This window comes from Cupressus sempervirens, unplaced genomic scaffold (assembly GCF_028749045.1).
Source record: "Cupressus sempervirens isolate cs-2001-9-10 unplaced genomic scaffold, ASM2874904v1 CseChr00s100002_03, whole genome shotgun sequence".
Classification (NCBI taxonomy): Eukaryota; Viridiplantae; Streptophyta; class Pinopsida; order Cupressales; family Cupressaceae; genus Cupressus; species Cupressus sempervirens.
In genome coordinates, this window is record NW_028322207.1 from 6,727,251 (window position 1) to 6,747,880 (window position 20,630).

At 34.9% G+C, this 20,630-nt stretch overlaps 1 protein-coding gene across 3 annotated transcripts in view; it reads right to left on the bottom strand.

The window, feature by feature from the left end:
* Positions 1 to 20,630, bottom strand: part of LOC149527842 (uncharacterized) — a 197,846-nt gene that overhangs the window by 173,209 nt on the left and 4,007 nt on the right. For all 3 annotated transcript variants that reach the window (XM_089812074.1, XM_089812075.1, XM_089812073.1), the window contains exon 2: positions 1,305 to 1,508. In XM_089812074.1, the coding sequence (XP_089668200.1) occupies positions 1,305 to 1,508 (204 nt within the window). The remainder of the gene's footprint in view (positions 1 to 1,304; positions 1,509 to 20,630) is intronic.

Consider the following 20,630-nt stretch of genomic DNA (forward strand, 5'->3'; position numbering starts at 1 on the left):
AAGTCTTGAAAGGCTTCCCAAAAGATCATACACAGGATTGTTCACCATAAGTTCGACACCTATAGTAGCAGGGGAGAGTACTCTCTCTCGAGCCTCCCACTACACGTATTCATCAATTGACAAGCCCCATGCCTGAACTGAATATTGTGTCAATTGGTCCTCTCAAGTCACTTTCATATTGTCCTCAACATCACTGTCAGTTACTAAGTCTTGTTGGTCGAATGGACAACCCATTATGTCGTCATCCCGCCTATCCTACTTCCTCGGACTTCCAGCTTCAGACTTAGACAACAGTGCCAAAAAGTTAGATGTCTAATTCAAGATGTGTTTCAACAATAATACCATACATGAATCACAGATGGCATCATAGAAATAATCAAGAGAATACAGAACATATAATGTGAGATATAACAGAATGATATAACTTTTCATAGCATAATAATCTCCAATGCACCACCCCTTACTTTGTTCGAGCATGAATACAAATAGACCCAACAGTTGGTTAAGTTTCTCAACAGTCACTATAACACACACCACTTGAAAACAACCACTTTATTATTCTACCCTTTAATTATCAAACGTATTATTATGGCATATTAATCACCTACATGTAATCACATAACTCAAGATTATGATGCACAATATTTAGCGAAGCATGTGGTTTGCACAATTTTCTTTTAAGACTTTTACAGACTTCATTAGTTTTCAGAATTGCACAACTTCATCCAAAAGTTTCTGAAAATCTGATATGGCTTTGCTTTTGCGCAAGTTCCTCATTTAAGATTTACGGGTTCTACTTAGATATTTAGTCAAAATTGTATTGTAGATCACAAGTCCATACAACCTAGATGTTTGAATATCTCTAGGCTATTAAAATTCCTTTTAATTCTAAAAACAAGAAGTTTAACCCCTTCTTTATACATTTTTTACATAATTTTAACAATTTTTCCCATTTTAATCCCATTTTTTTTAATTAAATCTTATACTTTTGGTTTGACAATTTTTCCAAAAAATATTTTTACAATGCTATTGTGTAAACCACATGTCTAATTGTCAGTCTCTTCAAAAATTCACAGAAATTGTATTTAAAGCATCAGCCCTATTTATCTAGCTAGTCTAATATTTATCCATATTAATAGAACAATCTGAATTTTTCTTTGATAACTTGAAATGCTCCGAACTTCAAAGGCTTCACTAGTGAAAACCAATAGGCAACAAAGACCGCAGAAAGGAAAAATGAAATGAGACATGCCAATAAGAAGGATGGTAAATATATATGGGTTAAAAGTTAAATAATAAAAAACCTTAGCCTCAAAAAGTTGCAATCTACGGACAATTTGTTCATAAAATGGAGCTTCTTGATCTAATGATGTATACGATGGGCTGAAACTTTTCATTTTCAAGTTTTCTAGTTGACTTTCTGGATCACTTCCATTTCCCCATGATTCCACCCGTACAAAATCTACTTTTCCCTTTGCAGCAACTTCTGGGTCAATGTTAAGTTTTCCCTGCAAATAAAACATAAATAATCAAATTAATGATCATGCTATCATGAAAAATCAAGCAATTGTCCATGGAATCTACAAGCAAATCCACACAAATCTGTGAGATTTTGATAAGCAAGGCCCCACTATATATAGGTTCAAATATAAGGTTTCTTGACTTTAGATAATAATGTAAAGACAAAGTCTACATATACTTCAAAAATGCCATTGTCATGTCCCTGAATTCAAAATAATAAGAATACAATTGAAATTAACTTTAATTGAAGATTGAAATTTATTAATGTTGACGATGATCCATTTTAAGGGGGTCCCTGATGAATACGAAGATATACAATTAAATATGATATGATTTAAGATTTGAACTTAACCGAGAGACCAAGTAATTACAAACATGACATCAAGCAACACCCAGTGACTACCTCGTGGAATTATTGAAGGGGGTTATATAAGCATCGACTCTCTTGAATTAAAGACTGAGATAGATAATTCCTGGAAGACTAAGCATTTATTATATTATCAGTTTATTACTGGTATCAATAAAAGAGCAATAACAAGCCATTGAAAGACATGAATATACTGATTAATTCTCCAAGGCAAGTATCATTTAGGAACAATGATTTGGGATGAGTATAATAGCAGCGATATTTTCTGTGCATCGATTATAGTCATAAATGGAGGTTCAAATGATGAAATCGCATGTTGACAAGGATGGCATGGCGGTGATTGACATGTCAACTATTATAAGTTCACATGCAGACAAACAAATGGGGACGTGACTTATCTCCTACCTGTTAACATGTAAATACTAGTAGATGTTACAAGCATATATGGGCGACAACATTAGAAACTACAACTAATAATTATTAGCAATAATCAGCCAGCCATCTATTCCTTGGAGAGGGAGGAGTTAGAATACCCATTCAAATTTATGGGAAGGTGCAATTAGTAACCATTATTATAAGAAGCAACACTTCATTTATTATATTGAGAGGAGACCTCTCCATCACGCCTCTTCCCTAGACCGATCATGATTATAAAAATGAGCATGGTAACATGGTAAGAAGGCAGTGAAGAATTGATATTATACAGATATATACTTTCCCTAGTGGAAGCACTCAATTCAAAAGTATAGCAGGTTGCGATAGCAAACCTTGGTGCAGGTATTTCATTTATATATCAGAGATGGCATCTATCTCTTCCTTAGAGCATTATATCAGACTGTAACCACAGTGTGAGTCATATACGAAGATCAGAGACAGCCATACAGATCTTGTGCATATTTTATACTGTTACATAAGACACGGCATCATATTGTAAAATGCATTCTTGAAGCATACAAGATTCAGCGTTTGCATTTGAAATTACCAGTAACACTATATCCAGTGTTCATCATTGTGTTTGCATTTACATTACATTGGTTATTGCTTGTTTGATGAATTGAATAAACATTTCAAGAAGGAATTGCACAAATCACATAGTGTCTCAAATATTGTCAAGAGGGGACATTACAGCCACTCTATATGTTGAGTTCTTTCTTCCTAGATGTATTTCATTCACTTTTATGATAGAAATATTTTTGTATTTAAAAAACTAAAATTATTTCATACTAAAAACATATTGTTCTAGAACAAGTTAAATTCATCCCTAGATGTGGAGGACTTACAATCTCAAACTTGATAACACCATAATACAGATGGACTGTAAAATTTCCCCATCAAGGCTACAGAGATGATATATAAGGATCCTTAGCACACCCATGACTAAGGTTGTGATTATAAGGAACTAATCATTGATAGACTCTGCCAATGGTTCTGGGCAGTGTATCTTTCAAAACAAAATTCCTTATTTCTACATTGACCTGCAGCTCCTCCCAAACTTAATAACACCATATATCCAGATGGCTGTAAAATGCCCCATCAGAGCTACAAAAATGAAATACCAGGACCCATAGAAAACCTGTCACTAAAATTATATTCATAAAAAACTGGTAATTGATAAACTCTGCCAATGGTAATGGGCATATTCATATATTTCTAACAAAAGCAAATCCATGTTTCGCTTCAACATTGCTGTGCAAATCCATTAGGATGCCTCAGAGTCTCTCTGAAGTATAAAGCTATAATAAACAAATGGAATTCCAATAGATTTCCCTCCCAACCATAAATCTGGCATCATACCAACCACAAGCAAGGCTCTCACCATTGTAGTGAACCATCTACATTATCATCCTCCATGTCAGGCCAGTTCACATTTGTCATGGTCAAGATAATGTCCCCGTCGGTGTTGATGTGATATTTGTGACCACTCCAATGTGCAGAATAAAATACCAAGTATCTTATCCTCTCTTGAACAAAGAAACTTCAAATGCAAAGCAATTTAATAATGTATCATCAAATGAAGCAACCCCAAGGTTTGCAATCCAAACTGACATTTTTATGTTGGATTTAACTCCCTAAATGAGATTTGATCTTGCTGATAATCACAAAGCGCATTGCACTACTTTTCTTGGACTTTATTAATTGTTTTCCCTCAAAGTAGTTGGAACTTGAACTAGATTAACTTGTACTTGTTGTCAACCAGGATTGCGCCTATAGCAAGATGCAAAATCTAGCCATCCTCTTGAAACATGGAAACTCTCTTGGGCGGTGGGTTGTCCTAAAACGAGAGATAAATCTCCGGAAGCTAGGCCGGTTCCTAAATAGTGATCACCTAATCCTAAATTATACGCAAGATAAGGGTTCAGAAATGAATGACAAATAATGAATACTAACCTAAATGAGGTGATACACCGATGGTTTTTGAATGTAACTTTAATCAAATCAACACAAATTATGAAAGACACAATTGATTCACAATACTCAGACAAACATGCAACCACAAAAGTGTTTCTATGCAAGGACCGGGATCTTCTACTTTGAGAGGAAAACCTAGGTTTTACCAATTTTCTGCAAAAAGAACAATGATCACAAACAAAGACCTATAATCACAAGTATCAAGATTCAACTCTGCAATAAGGAATGTAACTTAAATGAAGGCGAACACAACATTAAAGTAAAAAATTCACAATATTGCACGAGAATCAATGAGAAGGAACCGCTGAATCTCTATAACCAATGCTGAAAAAATCTCTACTACAAATTTGCTCTTACAATCAACTCAAAATCTGCAATGTGCAAAAATCTGAATCCGAAAGAAGATCTCTCCTAATGAGGTGAATGTACAATATATAGAACTCATAACCCTAATTCGTATTCCAAGATCATGCTTAGAAAAAATCCGTCAAAAATGATAAAAACTATGAAGAAGCCTCTGAAAACTACTCTCAACCACCTGCCCAACCAATAAATAACTGGAAAATTGCCTCTAGCTCCTCAAAATCATGCACAAAAAAGCAAACTCGGATCCCTCAAATAACCCAAAAAAATAGCATGTAAAACTCCTCATAATTATGCAAAATATGCATAAAATAGGCTCTCATCATGAACTGCATGCATAATTGCCCTTAACTGCTCCATAAATCACTAAAAATAGCATTAAAGTGCCCCATCAATGCGTGAGAAAATCAATTTGTCCTTAGCCTCCAAATATAGCTCCATACTCAAGTCTTCATACTGCACGTAACTTTCAGTTATCTCCAACAGTCCATCTTTGCTAAAAATAAAGCTCATCTTTGCATGAAAGAATCAACTGAACGTGCTTTCCTTGCATTTTGGCATTAAAATATTTGAAACTCCTCTTAATTCCGTTTATTTAATTAATAAAATCAATGGTTTTATAATTGTAACCATTTGATATATTAATTTTACAATCATAACTTCTTTTTATTAAATTTATTAATATTGACGTGTTTAATGTTATATTTATTAATTTTAAAACACATCAGTATCAATAAATATAATAAAGGGAATATTAAATGTATTTTACAAGTATTGTATTTATTAAATGATGAATAATATTTAACTCACTTAATATATATAATATTTATAAAATATATTTATAAATTTAAGTTTTAAATGCATTAATGTATAATATATAATTGGCATTATGAGGTTTAATGCATATGGAACTTTAAATAAATAAATAATGGAGTTGTTTGAAAAAATAAAATGCCTACTTCCATGCATGGACCCGAAAAATTTATAAAATATGGCAAAGGGCAATATGGAAAGCAAAAAGGAAGGCAAAAGGCAACTTTGTTTTGTTTTAGTTTTATTTTGGTGTTCACGCATAGGAAGAATGAGGGTTTGTGAAACCCTAGCCACATGGAGAATGTTCCTACGATTTTTTTGCCTGTTCCATCTTAATGTTTGGGCTACTGTTGGACGGATTCTCCTCTTAGCCGTGGTCGTTTGCAGTCATTTCTTATTGTGAGCTCACGGGTTGTTGTGAGGCGCCATTATTTGCTTTGGACGCCTTTGATGTTCAGACTTTGGAAGCAGATTTTTGTTGGATAGGTGCCATTTTTGGTTGGACGGCAGCTTCTTGGCATGTTTCTCCTGCTATTTCATGGCTCTAGACACCATTGTTGTTGAGTTTTATGACGTTGCTATGATGTTTTCTTTGGATCCGAATTGGGCATGGAAGTTGCACACCATATCTTGTATGGACTTCCTCCTTCTTGAGCTCGAGCTTTGACTAGGATTTCTTGGTTGGAACTCCTCTTATGGCCATGAAATTGCTGATATAGTTTCCTCCATATGCTAGCTGTGAGTTTCAATTTCTTCCTGAGTATTTTGTATACATGATATTGTATAAGGTTTTTTTGCATTGTGGCTTATCCTTTTCCTGAGCTGTGTATGGACAATTGCTGGTTACACAAGAAAAATAAAATGATTTTCTTGTTGTGGGTACTTGCAAATCTGCCCAAATCATGCTTCGTGATCCCTCTCCTTAAAGCTATGAAGATATATGTAAGAGGTTTAAATTGCCAAATAACCTGAACTGAATCCTTTTCCCTTTCATCAATCTAGATTTTATTTTCTTGCAAATTTCCAGTCTTAATATACAGGACTTTCATGCTTTTGTTACCAAGCTAAGACAAGTAACAGGAAGTGAAATTTCTAGAAACTCAACTCCAGCTGAACCTTTCTATTTGCTCTTGTTCTCGTAGGATTTAAAATAACTTTCTTGAATCTTGGAAAGGCAAAGATCTGGTGTTATTCTTGAGAGATCTGGTGTTATTCTTGAGAAACCCAAACCATTTCAATGATGTTGTTGCATACTTTTGCTTTCTGCTGATATGAATCCTTTTCATAATATTTACCCATTCTTTAAAAAACTTCAAGATCTGCTAGTAGACTTAAAATCTGAAAATTGTAGGTACTTTACTTGCATTTGTTGTATTTTATAAACGTTATAATGGCTCCATAAATCACTAAACCTAGGCTTAGTTTGCTAATTTCACTATGCATACAGTTCCTCCCCTATAATGTTATTCAAGAGTTGCATAAAACATTTCCACCAGCAGTCTCTATATTCAGATCCATACATGTCTTTATATTGCCTCTGCTTTGTTCCATACTTATAACTTGTTCATTCTGATCCACCCGTAGCTTGCACTTCCATTGTGTACTTTAAGCATTATTAGCAATGCATTTCGTTTTCTTATTTGATGTATTGCTTAAACATAAAACAGTACCATATTAATGCAGGAATTTGTGCTTTATTTGGCAACATTCTTTGCAAAAGATTCATCACCTTTTACTGTTGAAATCTTTCCAATTGTAACCATTTACTGATGTGCTCCAGCCCTAGCATTCATTATCTTTTGTGCATGTATTAGGAACCAGCTTGCTAACAGTTATAAAAGAATTGTTTTAAGAGGGTCTTGCTGAATCTTTTATTTTACTGTTGTTTCTGTAGCTGCTTGATAACCCTTCTTTGAACAAACCTTGAGAATCAAACCTTTCATGTTGTAGCTTTTCCTTGGTGAATTTTGTAACACATGTACGTCCCTTTAACAATCTCCTCGTGTCTTCTATCTTCAGCTATGGTTCAACTAGAAGGTCCCATACTTGTAATTTATATATGCCCCCTCAACAGTCTCTCCATGTCTTTAGTCTTCGCCTCTACATGATTTGACCACAAAGTTTCACGCTTGTAATTTATGCGTGTCCCTTCGATAGCCTCCTTAGTCTTTCAGTCTTGGCCCCTACATGATTCAATCAAAAGGCTTCAAGTGTGTAATTTATGCAAGATCCTTCAACAATCTCAAACTTCATACCTGTATCTGCACATGGAACAAACTCATTAGTATAAACATGTTTTATTTTTCAGATTTCTCTCTTGCCTTCTTGTCTTTTAATATAGTTATCTGAATAACCATATCGTAGAAACAGTATAGTATAGATGACTAGAAAGATCTCCATTGCTCAATTCATATGAACTGACCCATCTCTTCTTTTATTTTTGCAGGTTTATTCCCAGACGAAGATGCAGGTTCAACCCTTCAACATTCAGCACAACAAATCTTCCGTTCAGGCAATGGATGCCTTTCCTCTTATCTTTTTTCAGTACTTTTATGTTTATACAATGTGTTTATTCAGATATTATGTTAGGAGCTGAGGATGCTAGTGATATCTGAATGCATTGTATTTAAGTACTATGTAAAACTTGAACACTTTTTGTACCTTATCAAAACAGTTTTGAGTATTTCAATAAAAGTGTATTGTTTGCGTACTTGTATTCTGAATAAAAGTGATCAATTTTCTTGTTTACTAATTCCTGTACTTTACTTTCTGCATTCCTTTCATTCTGTAATATGTATTCTCAGCAACTAAAACACACTTAGTCAGCATATAACATAGCAATTTAGGAGGTATGTTAAATTGGTAACAGTACTCTGAATAAACAATAGAAAGGATAAGGGTTTAGAGAATCTAAACTAACACCTTAAGGACAATGATATCAATGGATGATGCTTAGATGAGTGAATTCCTCAACCTTGCTTTGCCTCACCAAATGAATCAACTACACAAAGATGATGCAATCTCCAAAGGTAACAAACGATTCTCATATAGTAATCATTCATCCAAATACCCAATATTGGTGCAATCACATCTATAATCAAACTTAAAAACCATGCACTACAATTTGCAATCAAAAAACAACAAATGGTATGAACATAAAATTCATCATGCATCTTCAAATTTCTCCATTTCAATCAATTAACTTTAATTAAAACTTGGAGAAGTAGAAACCATGCAACATGTTGAAACAACACATACATGTCCACCATATCTTCAATGGAAGTCTAATAGTGAATTTGAACATAGTCATGGCAACAATCTCCGATCTCCTACTTGCTTTCCCCTAATACTAATCTAATGATTTACAAATAAGGAGGTCATGTTAGCATGAATGCTGATGGTATTCATTTGGGGGAGTATCCTAAGCATGTGGACATTGGTAGTATGATTGACATGTTGCATTCATGATTGTGTTTGTCATTGAGGACAACATAGTATGGTTTCCGTAAAGACTGGCAGAGTAGCAAACAGAGATCGAGGTCGTATAGGCAATGTACACATTATCAAGTGAAGCAAGGTTAAAGACGTGTTCTACACTGCATCCTGATGACAAGGTTAAGTGTGCATGAAGTATGTCGAAGACATGAAGATGTGCTTGATTTACAGAGAGTAGTACACAGACAGAGTATCTAAGAAACAGTTTTTGATGAATGGATTGTATCTCCTAACAGAGATAAAATCGTGATATGCGAAATTAGACAGTGACAGAGGATAGTCTAATGATGACGTCAGCGAGTGCGCAATGTCTAGAGTCGCACGCGTGATAAGTTGTAAAGATTGTGAGCCGACGGTGTTGTCTAATTGCAAAATAATTAATTATCTTAATGTGGTCCTATTATAATTAATTGGGAAAGCCTCAAGGCCGACTCAAGAAATTGTTTTGAGGATATGGTATAAAGGAAGGTTATTTTCCTTTTGGTAAAGTGTGAATTGCGATTGAGAAGTGCGAACAAGAGCAAAGTATTTGGTAAATGCAAGTAAGCGATCCAAGGGATTATTGGATGCAAAGTTTGTGATCTAGTATCAAGATCAAAAGAAGAAGCAGTCTGGTTGACATGACAGAGGAAGAGGAAGTACAAGTACAGTTCTGCAAGGAATAATCCAAAGATAATTTGGTTCATTGGTCTTGCCCCTGAAGCTGTTTGGACAGTGCGTCCATATGTCTTCTAGAACTCCTAACAGGGTTGGAATCTCCTAATAGGGATTCAAAGTCTCCTAACAGGGATTGATATGTACTGAATGTTTTTATTGACTCCTAACAAAGTCCATCCTCTAACAAGGAATATTTATATTAGTACATCATTTTGTGGGTACCATCCCTGCCGAGATTTTCCCCTCTAATCAAGGGTTTCCCTAGTTAACATATCTGGTGTTATTGTGTATGTTTATGTGTATCTTGTTGTGGTTGTTGATTATATTATGGTTAAGGATTAATAAGGTTGATAATTGTTGTAATAGTTGGATAACTAATTCACCCACCCTCCTCCCTCTCAGTTATATTGGTGGACTTTACATTCTAACAGGTCAAGCCTTTTATAAACCTCTCAATTCCAATAAAGGGCCTAGATTGATTTGAAATCGAGTAAGATAATTTAGAGAAACCTTAATTAGGGTTAGTTACAAACAGTGCTTACAATCATTTAATTTCATCCAAAGAGATGATTACATTGCCTTGGAATGAATACCCTTTTGAGCATGAACCAACGAGAAAATTTGTCTTTCACATGTCCACTTGTGGATGAATTGGATTTGACGAACTTGACATGTCAATATGGAATAACTTGCTTGGTTGAGGATGAGTAGAAGAGTAGATGAGTAGAAATTTTGGTAGCTAGCCACTCATCTTGGAAAAACTAGCATTGCTCACATCTTATCCTAGGGAAGATCCTCATGTGTTGAGGATTTGTCCTCAACTTGGAGCGGAATCCAATTGAGTTAGGGTATTTTCTGAAATCCCAATCACCTCACCCCGCTTCAACTGCTTGGTCACCTCCAATTCAACTTACTCCTCATCATGTGTATGGAACGTTGGGGTCATCCCTGTCTTTTCCCAACACCAAGTCAAACTTTTATATATACTAAGGATTTATCCCCTTGTCAGGGCAGAATCTAACTTGATTGGGGGATTCTTCACTTTCAAATACTCCCTTTGTGGTATTCTTCATGAGCTACAAATCCACTCAATCATTCATCTTTGTTCCTTTTATTATCATCTCCCTCCTTAATCAATCATTGAGTATCAAACATGCCTTTCCAATCAGTATCTTATTGTTCGAAAAAGGAGAGTGGCAGAATTTCGAATTTTAAAGAAATCTATGGGAGCTCGTGAAATCAGAGGAAATCTACCAATGTTGGCCTCCCTCAACCTTAACATCTCAACCTAGAACTTGTTTCATTGCTACCCTTCTAGCCAATTCTTCATCAATTTTTTCACTTTCAACACCTTGTTATTTGAGTTTGCGTCAAAATTTACTTTGTAGGTGTGGAAATTTAAGAGTTACAAGAATAATGCTTGATGGGATTTGTCTGATTAGAGAAATTTCAACCAAATCAGGGGACTATTATTTATTTATTTTTGCTACCAAACCTACGTGTCTCCTCTTCATTCTTTATATTTCATTGGTCTCTAATCCCATCACTCCCCATTAAACTTAGATGCCTCATCAAACACCTAACTCCATGTTCAAGGCGGGAATGGAAGGGCTTTTAAGATCTTACTTTAAGCAGAGATTAAGGGTTGTTGAGGATAAAATCCTTTGGGGAGGGCAGAATCAGCCCTCCACAAAGGATAGATCTTTTTAAACTTTCATTGCATACTACCCTTTTTGCATTCAAATTCTCCTTTGCTAAACTTGAAACCCCAATCCTTCATTTGACTCGCTCATGCCTAAAGTGGAAACAGAGGGAAGCTCGAGGACTTCAACAGTTGACTGAACGGAATCTTTAAGGTAAAGAAGATTTTCTTGCTTGCTTCTCATGGTGAGGGGCAAAGATATTCCTTATGGCAGGAACTTATCCTCATGAGAGGGCGATTTCCGCCCTCTCTTGAGGAATCATCACATCTTCTCAAGTTTATTTATTTTCATTGTTGAGCTTTCCTTTACAACAAATGTGTAATTGGTCTTTCCTATGCTCAGAGGATTTCACATTCATCACCGAACTTCAAACTTCCTTCCCTAACTCCATCAAATTCTTGCTAAGGTTGGGAGTAAACTTGCTGCTAGACTGCTAGCTAAGGATCCTAAAACCGTCTAAAGCATACTCATAGAACGAAAAGAGGGGTCCCCGTTTGCAATGGGGTAATGATGTGAAAACTTCACAACATCTAGCACCTACTGAAAAGAGATGTTCCTGGATACTTCAAGGATAAAACTCATTCAGAACCAATAATCATTGACTAACTCCATTTTCACCTATCAAACAACTAGGAAATGCACGCCAAATGGAAGAGACCACAAATTGGGTTGAGAGCCTTCATCTTTGATTACCTGCGTGTGTGCTAGTGATTCATTTCCCGCTCGACAAGATCCTAGAAAGCCTCTTAGATCCATTAGACTTGGTTATTTTGATATCCTTACTCCAAAAGCACCTTGGATTGAGCCTTGCTATCAGCCAAGCGTTCATGGCCTTAAGGAGATTATCGTTGTGATCAACCACAAACATTGCTCTATCTTTAGTATTTTTATTTAATAGCACCAGTAGAGGTATTCACAAACCTAGAACCAAATTGCTTCATTTTCCACTCTTTTCTCTTTTGCATTTTCCTTTATTTTATTTTCCTTTTGATTTCATATTGTCCTTTCTTTACTTATGAATCTTTTGTTTGGCTTACAAGTTGTGAAGCTTGTAGAGGGTTTGAAAAAACACAATGGTGCTAGAGTAGGGTTATGATTTTCACTAATCCCAACTTCACTTCGAGAACTCAAGAACTCAAAGCAATTAAGTATAAATAAAATGTTGTAGTTGAAAGCCTTAGGTACTCAAAACACAACTATGATCCAATCCAAATTTTCAACAAATCCTTTTTGCACGATAAGGTTTCTAGGAATCCAATCTCCAATTCATGCAAATGTCACAGAGAGATATCTAGGAATAAACCAAACAAATTCACTAGGAAAAATACTCTAGTGTGCACATATGATGCCTCGCCTTTCTCACAAATTTGGATCCCTCCAACTAAACTACCAAACCAGACAAATAATCAACTAAAGCAAATGAGCACTTGGATCGAATGACATAAGGAAGACCTACAAACTAACTCTCTAAAGAAAACTAGGCAAAACCCGACACAACCCCTTTGTTATTAATTTACATGATTAATAGAAAAAGGAACCTACTCTACCCCTCTTGAACCAAGTGGTTCAAGACCGACCTGCCCTAACTATGTACAAGAATCCTAAAGCGATGACACCCACAAGACCAATATATACACTTAATCTAACGTGATTTCTCAAGATGTTCAAAAGCAACAAGGCTTGGGTAATTGTTGTCAGTTTGACAAATACATACTTGTACTCTAACAAAAAAACTTGTCACCTCACAATCAAACTCGCAAAATTTATCATGTAAAATTAACAGAAAAGGTAATTCATATGGTGTGTGATCAATCCAAATGCATGTTTTATTTCCTCAACCTCCATAATCAACATAATAGATTTCAAAATTTCCACAATTAGAAGGAAGGAAAGAAACAACCTGGCGTGATTTGAATGGCAACTTTTTGTCCAAGTTCTTGTTGATCATTGTAATGCCTCCTTTTCACTATATTCGAGACACTACGTGATTTATGCAATTCCTTCTATACTTAATTGATCAAACAAGAAATTAACAATCTAATGTAAATGCAAATACAATGATGATCACAAGATATGTGTTATTGGTAATTCCAATACAAATGTTGAATCTTTATATGCTTCAAGAATGCAATTTCCAGTATGATGTTGTATCTGATGTAACAATATAAAATATGCACAAGACCTGTATGGTTGTCTTTGATCTTCGTATATGACTCACCCTGCAGTTACAGGCTGATATAATGCTCTAACGCAAAGATAGATGTCGTCTCTAATATTCTGGAATTGATTATGCACTACTTCTCTGGTATATGGGTTGTCTCTAATATATCAATGATCTATTATGCCCCTTTAATATAAATGTTGTCTATGATGTATAAATGAAACATTTGCACCAACGGTTGCTATCGCAACCTACCATGCTCTTGAACCAAGCATTCCCACAAAGGAAAATATATATGTATATAATATCAATTCTTCTCTTGGTAAGCCAATCAGCTTGTATAAATACGTGTTGTAAAAATAAAAGGGTGTGGATGGAAAGGTGTTACCCATCATAACTTATTGTTTACAATAATCATTTATGATTAATTGTGATCATCTACAACTACAATGTCCCCTCTCTTGGCTTGAGTATTTGATGCTTAAAACCTATAACAATTGTTAGTATATGGAAAAGATAGCATAAACATATATGATTATGAAACAATTATTAGCAATGAACAAGATAAATAATTATTAAATCGTCTAAGTTTTGATTCCCATAATAAACCCACCTAATCCTTATAAGGAGACTCTACTCAGATTTATCTAACCCTCCAATGAGAATAACCCTCAGTTAAGCATCCATCATGTTAAGAGAGCCTTTTAAGGCCTTTGGGATCTCTATTAATGAGTGAACCCATTAACATGTACTTGGCAGAGATCCCACCTCTAACCAAGTCTCTTGTCTCTTAACATATGCATACAATTAACCTCTACACACACACACACACACACATATATTGTCTCTAAGAGATTCTCCACATATCTATCTAGGTTCCAATTCGGAGTCCGACATTCAATCAAGAATGCCTCTACTCTTTGAGTTCTTTTAAGAGAAACTCAACATTCTAATGAATGCTCTCTGTCAAGTCCTTAGTTGGTCTCTATGAGAACTATAAAGTTCTCATCTCAAGCATGATTATAAATCCTTGATTGATAATTTTATCTACCAAATGATTCATATTTACCTCTAACATAAAAATATCAAATGAACATACCTTTAGTTGCCTTTAGTTCTACACTGTATAATCCTTAACAAAATATATATTATTTTTAATCTTAGCATTCATTCAAAATATATATTAGTTTAGTTGTTTTACTTTCTCTACTCTGATGGTTTTGCAGCCCAACTCTCTTTGGTATAGTTGTTTTCCAATTCTCCCATATTTTATTTGTCATCTATTTTCTTTCTGAAAAGCCACTACACTTTATAATCACAATCCTTTCAAAAAGTCATATAACGTCATAATTGCAACTCTTTCGAAGAGTCACAACACTTTATAATTACAGCCTTTTTGAAAACACAATCATTCATTATTACAACCCTTTCGAAGAGTCACATCCCTTCATCATTTCAACCTTTTGAAAAATTACCTTCCTTATTTTCTTCTCATTCTTTTCCTAATCCTTTAACCTTTCTTTTGCTCCTATCTTCTCCTCCTCTTCCTTCCTATTTCAAATGAACTCTCTTCCCTTTTATATCTTAATTTAAAGAAGTCACATCTCTTTATCACATATCTCTTGACTTTTTATTAGATTTAGTTAATTTATATTATTCTATATTATATTATTTATTTACTTATTTAATTTATGTCTATTGTCATTTATTATTAAATCCTATTTAGAAAGGTCACATAGTTTCTACAATATTCTCTCTTATAGTTAATTCTATTTACTTATTCATTCATTGTAGTCTTATTCTTATTTAGTTGTTTTAAATAAATTATAGATGTTATTACTTATATTATAATAATAATATTTATTATCATTATTTTTAATATTTATTTAATAATATTGTTTTATCTATTTATTATTGATTATATCTTAAAATGGGGGCATGACAACAACAAAAAAATTAATAATTGTAGTTGATTATTGATCTACTACCCAATATGGCACAATAATGACATATACGATCCAATCATGTATTAATTACTATAATGTGTGAATGCTAGGTCTGGAAAGAGTGTGGCGTAAGGAGAGGCTAAGGTTATGACAGTCACCCTCACCCTCAACTCCCCGCCCCCTCCCACCCCCCAAACCAAAGTTTCTTGCCCTCAAGCAAACTTAGATTGGAATGATGAAGAATGTGCTCATTCTCCCATATGGTGTTTTCCTTTGGTAGTTCTTACCATTTCACAAGGTATTCCTTAATATCTCGATTACTTATTTTCCTTCTTTTGTGTTGATGATTTTCTTTGGATGGAGGATCAGCTTTCTGCCACCATTAAAGGGAGGAAGGATATGAGAGATCTTATCATAATTTCCCAATGCCTTTTTGAGACAAGAAACATGGAAGACATTGTGTATTTTGATTTTCTTGGAAGGATTTAAAGCATATGCTACTTCCCCAATTTTCTTGGTTATTTCATAGGGACCATTAAACTGAAGGTTGTAACTTTCCAGCACCACTCTTTTCCAATTTTGATTGTTTGTTAGGGCACAAAAAATCACGCAAATCATTGAAGGAATTCATAAAGTGGGTAGATGTGAAGGCAAACAATGTCATTCAATCGCGTGTTCCCCATCTAAGACTTTCTATGATGAGAAAAATTCTATGGATCAGCAAGTTGATGAGTTTGGAAATTCTGATTTTTATGACAACAGTTGTACATCTTCACATGAGCACATGGTTAGTGATACAACAAGTGAGGAAAATTCAGAGATTTCAATTAATGGTGAACCTTCCTTGTATGAAGACTTTGACATAAGCGAGGGTACTTATGGTGGAGTAGTAAGCTCAGATTTATCCTTAGCATGCTCTGAGAGATTTTTCAGCTTATCCAGAGTTTTATCACCCAGCTCTTATGAGATGGCCACGGCCTACTTGTTGATTGGTGATTTTACTTGTTGATATATTACAGCTATCAGCGATTTGCTTGTGTATGTTAGTAGTATATTTGCTGATTCTATTTGGCCTTCAGAGGTCAATGAATTATTTGCAGATGAGTGGGGAGAACATACATTACCCTACATTCCACATGAGGTGTCTACACTTTTTACTCAGCATTATATTGAAGACAATGTTAGAATTCATGATGTTGGTGATTCACCAACCACTCTTTCCTTTACCCAAGATCATGTTGATTGGGTGATTAGTGATCTAGGTGTTAACAGTATCTTACATCTGGTGGATTATGTTGTGTTGTTACACAATCATAGGATTATGATCTATGTGTTTCAGCCTTCTAACACATCAAAGTTCCAGAGATTAGGATTACTCCGTTTTCACCAGGGTGATGGTGGTGGAGTCTTTGTCATCAATACAAATATTACAGGAGTGGTACAATGGTATAGTGGTACAAATATTGCAGGAGCTGGTCAATGGTATCTCAGACAACGTACAAGTTCTCATTTGGGATCCAGGTGGAGCATCCTTATGTATTGCCTTTTATTAGGGAACTAAGTGGAGAGTTTGGTTGCTATCATCTTGGGGTGGATATTGGTATATTGTTGAGCCCCCATCCTCACTTGACAGTAGAGACTCACAAGGTCACTTATGGAGTGAGGCATTCTTTCTGACTGAGGGTATTGGCACACAGGGCACCAGCACATGGCAGTTGGTGTCCCTTTATGGTGAGACTTGGGATCCTGGCATTCAATTATTTGGCACATTGATTCCTATTGTAGTGTTTCACCATTCCGAGTTTGGGAAGATGCATGTCGAGGTACATTGGCTGAGGAGTAGAACCTCATTCTCGAGGCGAGTATGGGATCTTGGCATTTGGTTTTTGTAGGTATGAGCAGATTGCTTGAGGGCAAGCAATCTTTCAGAAGGGAGGCTTTGTAATGTCCCTTTTTTCTAGGACATTATAATTCTGTGTTGTTGGCTCACTTCGCCTAGGTTTCAGGGGCGAAAAGGTTCTTTACGGGGTTCAATTCAAGATTTGGCCTAGACATTTCTAGTTTCAGACCCATCAGAGCAGTTTTGGCAGGTTTTCTGTATGATTACTATTTTTAGTAAGTATATAGAGCTCAGAATTCTTGGTATCTCAGTGTTGGTTCCGAAGCGTCTCGCCGAGAGCTTTCCAACGAGCTATTGCACATGATTATCTGAGTTCATTTGGTCAATTATTTTGATGCCTGATGATTATATGGTTTACTAACTAAGTGACTTTTAAAGTTCATTTAACTTGTCACTTTATTTTAAAAATGTACTATGTTCACTTAAGTGACTAAAGGACAAAAAAGGTGCTTTATCCCACATTGCCTAAAAAGGCGTGCATCACATCGGGAAAAGTGATAAAGGTACAACAGGCTCCACATGGGGAGGCATGAAGATTATAATATTTAAAAACAAATATTAATCTGGGAGCTAGAAACAGTGATTGGTTATCTCTTTGAGAACGCAAACCCTTGAAGAAGCATTTGGAGGTTAGACGCAAACCTAGCCTTCTTACAAGTTTTATCTACATTTGCCAATCTGACTGTTATTGTTGTTTATAAGATTAGATTTTTTGGATTCTTGTGTGTTATTGTATTGCTGTTGTATGCTACAGTAACATTATTTTGCGGCTATTTGTGTTAACTGCTGGTTTATATATGTACTTCAAAATATTGGAGGAATTAAACAAATTTTTCTGAGTTTTCTTCTATGCAAATCTGCTGGTTACAAATCAATTAAAGTTCTGAAATTTATATCAAATATTGGTTTTCTATTTGGTTTTAAATCTGCACATTTATATCAAGGTTTTTTAGTAAATATTTGGAAAGGGATATTACACAAAGCAAAGCTTAGTTATGAAAGTCACTCATCTAAGCATAATCCGTTGATATCGTTGTCCTTAGATATTCACTTAAAGCCTCTAAACTCTTTCCTTTTTTATTAGTCTTTGGAGTAAAGTCCAAATAATTAAAGTTCCAGCTACTTTGAGGGAAAACAATTAATGAAATCCAAGAAGAATAGCATAAGTCCTCTTGTGATTATCGGCAAGATCACATCAGATTCACTATGTTATATCCAACACACACTCACTAGTTCACATCATCAACCTTTGGGTTGCTTCATTTAGTCACTAATTTATTACATTATTTAGTATTTTAAGTTTCCTTGTTCAAGAGGATTATTATGTGTGTTGTAGTGGTTGCATAGCTCACATCAACAAGTACCTTGGAATTTTTTTATTTGAGTTGCAATTTTGAGAGAAAAGCTTGAGGTCTTTTAATGGAGAAACCTTAGTGTTTGTATGTTTTCAAGAAAATTAGATATTTTTTAAATTAATGCCTTGTCTTAAATGTTCTATTTTATAGCTTCATAAATGAGATGGAAAATGTGTAGCCAAAAAATGGGTGTGCGAATGTTAAATCCCATATTTATCCCATCCTAAGACCCATAGTAGAAGTGAAATTTGGATTATTTAGGCATTGAGGATACTCATAGGAGGCTTCAAAGTGAATTTTCACCTAAACTCTCGAGTCTCAAGTGAAATTAATGCGAGTATAGATAAGTTTTTGAATTATATTGGACAAAAAAAAATAACTAATAAATAATGAATGTAAATCCTGAATAAGCAATTTTCGTGATAAAGTCTACGAAAACATGCAAGTCATAAACAAGTTCTTGGCATGGGCATAAGCCTTAAATAAGTACTTTATGCAAATGTGAGTATTGGACAAGTACTACAGAAAGAGAGAAGCATAAATTGATTGGGCACATACCATGGGTGCGACTTGGTCGTATAAACTTCATGTCTTGGTCTTGGAGATTTGTGGGGAAAATCACTTTATGTCTCTGATACCCTCTTCTTCCTTGTTCAATAGCATTGAATGTCTCCAATTATGTTATAAGAAAGCATGCTTCTATGTTGCGTGTGAGATCAATCTTGTCTGTTTTGTTTGTGTTTGAAAAAAAAGGTGACTGTCTATCTATCTACTGAGGTGGATCTTAGGATACCATGGCGATTGGGTGGTAGCTAATTAAGATTTGTTGCTTTGTCTATTGAATCGACATAGTGCATCTTGGAGATCATGGAAGGATCTCACTTTGTCTTAACATTTTGTTTCTTGAGAAACAGCAGCTCGTATATTTTGAGATATTTGTGATCTTGAATTGAGCTATAATTATGTGATTGTATCATATTTTTTAATCATGTTCATCCGTGTTAGGATGCAAATGTCATATTGTATACTCTTGATTTTTGTTGGTTGAATTTAATTTTGTACAATATTTTGAAAATGACAGCGTTGTGTATAGTGAAGTCCTGATAATATGCTTTTAAGCTTAAATTCACTTATATGGAAGGAGACTAAATGAGCATGTATGTTTGAATATGATATCTTGAATGATTTCAATTATGTAATGTCCCATTTGAACGCCATGCTGTTCTATAACATTGCCCAGTTTTCAGAATTTTCCAAAGCATCCAGATGAGTTGGAGAGTTATGCAATTCTTAAAGAGCTTGGTTTAGGGTTCTCTTCAAATATGGTGGTGATTTATTTAGGTCACCTAGAGACACTAAGACTTGAGACTTTGTAGACTGGCAGTGGTACTGTTACTTCTAAGTTTCTAAAATAGGAGAGGGAGGTACTTGGAGACAGCAATTTTTTTTAATATAATTTAATAATTTCCAAGAAATATAAATTGAGCTTTGAAAACAAGAACAATGGAAAGAGTTTGAACATTAAAACCAGTCAACTAGGGCTCTTAATGGCAATGTCTGGACTTCCAGCTGTGAAAAATGATGTTAAAAGAATTGTTCGTTTATGGCTTGCCCTTTTCACTTGGAGTCTTGTGGGAGATGCCATAAAAATTGGTTGGAGATTGGGGTATGGCAGGAGACGTTGAAATGAAGTCTCTGCTCCTTTTTGAGACCTTTGGGTACACATAAATTCTTGGAGACGCATCTCCATCTCTGAGACAAATCTCAGAGGGGTGGAGACATGTCTCCTAGTTACAGTGTGGCTTGTAAATCAATTAGCTTTCAAATTTGCAAATATGCTTTTTGTAGCAATTTTTCACCTTTAACTGTTCTATCTCATCCTAGTGATGCTTCACAAAGTGTAACCCAAAACGTCAAAGCAAAAAGTCTTCCACAGTTCA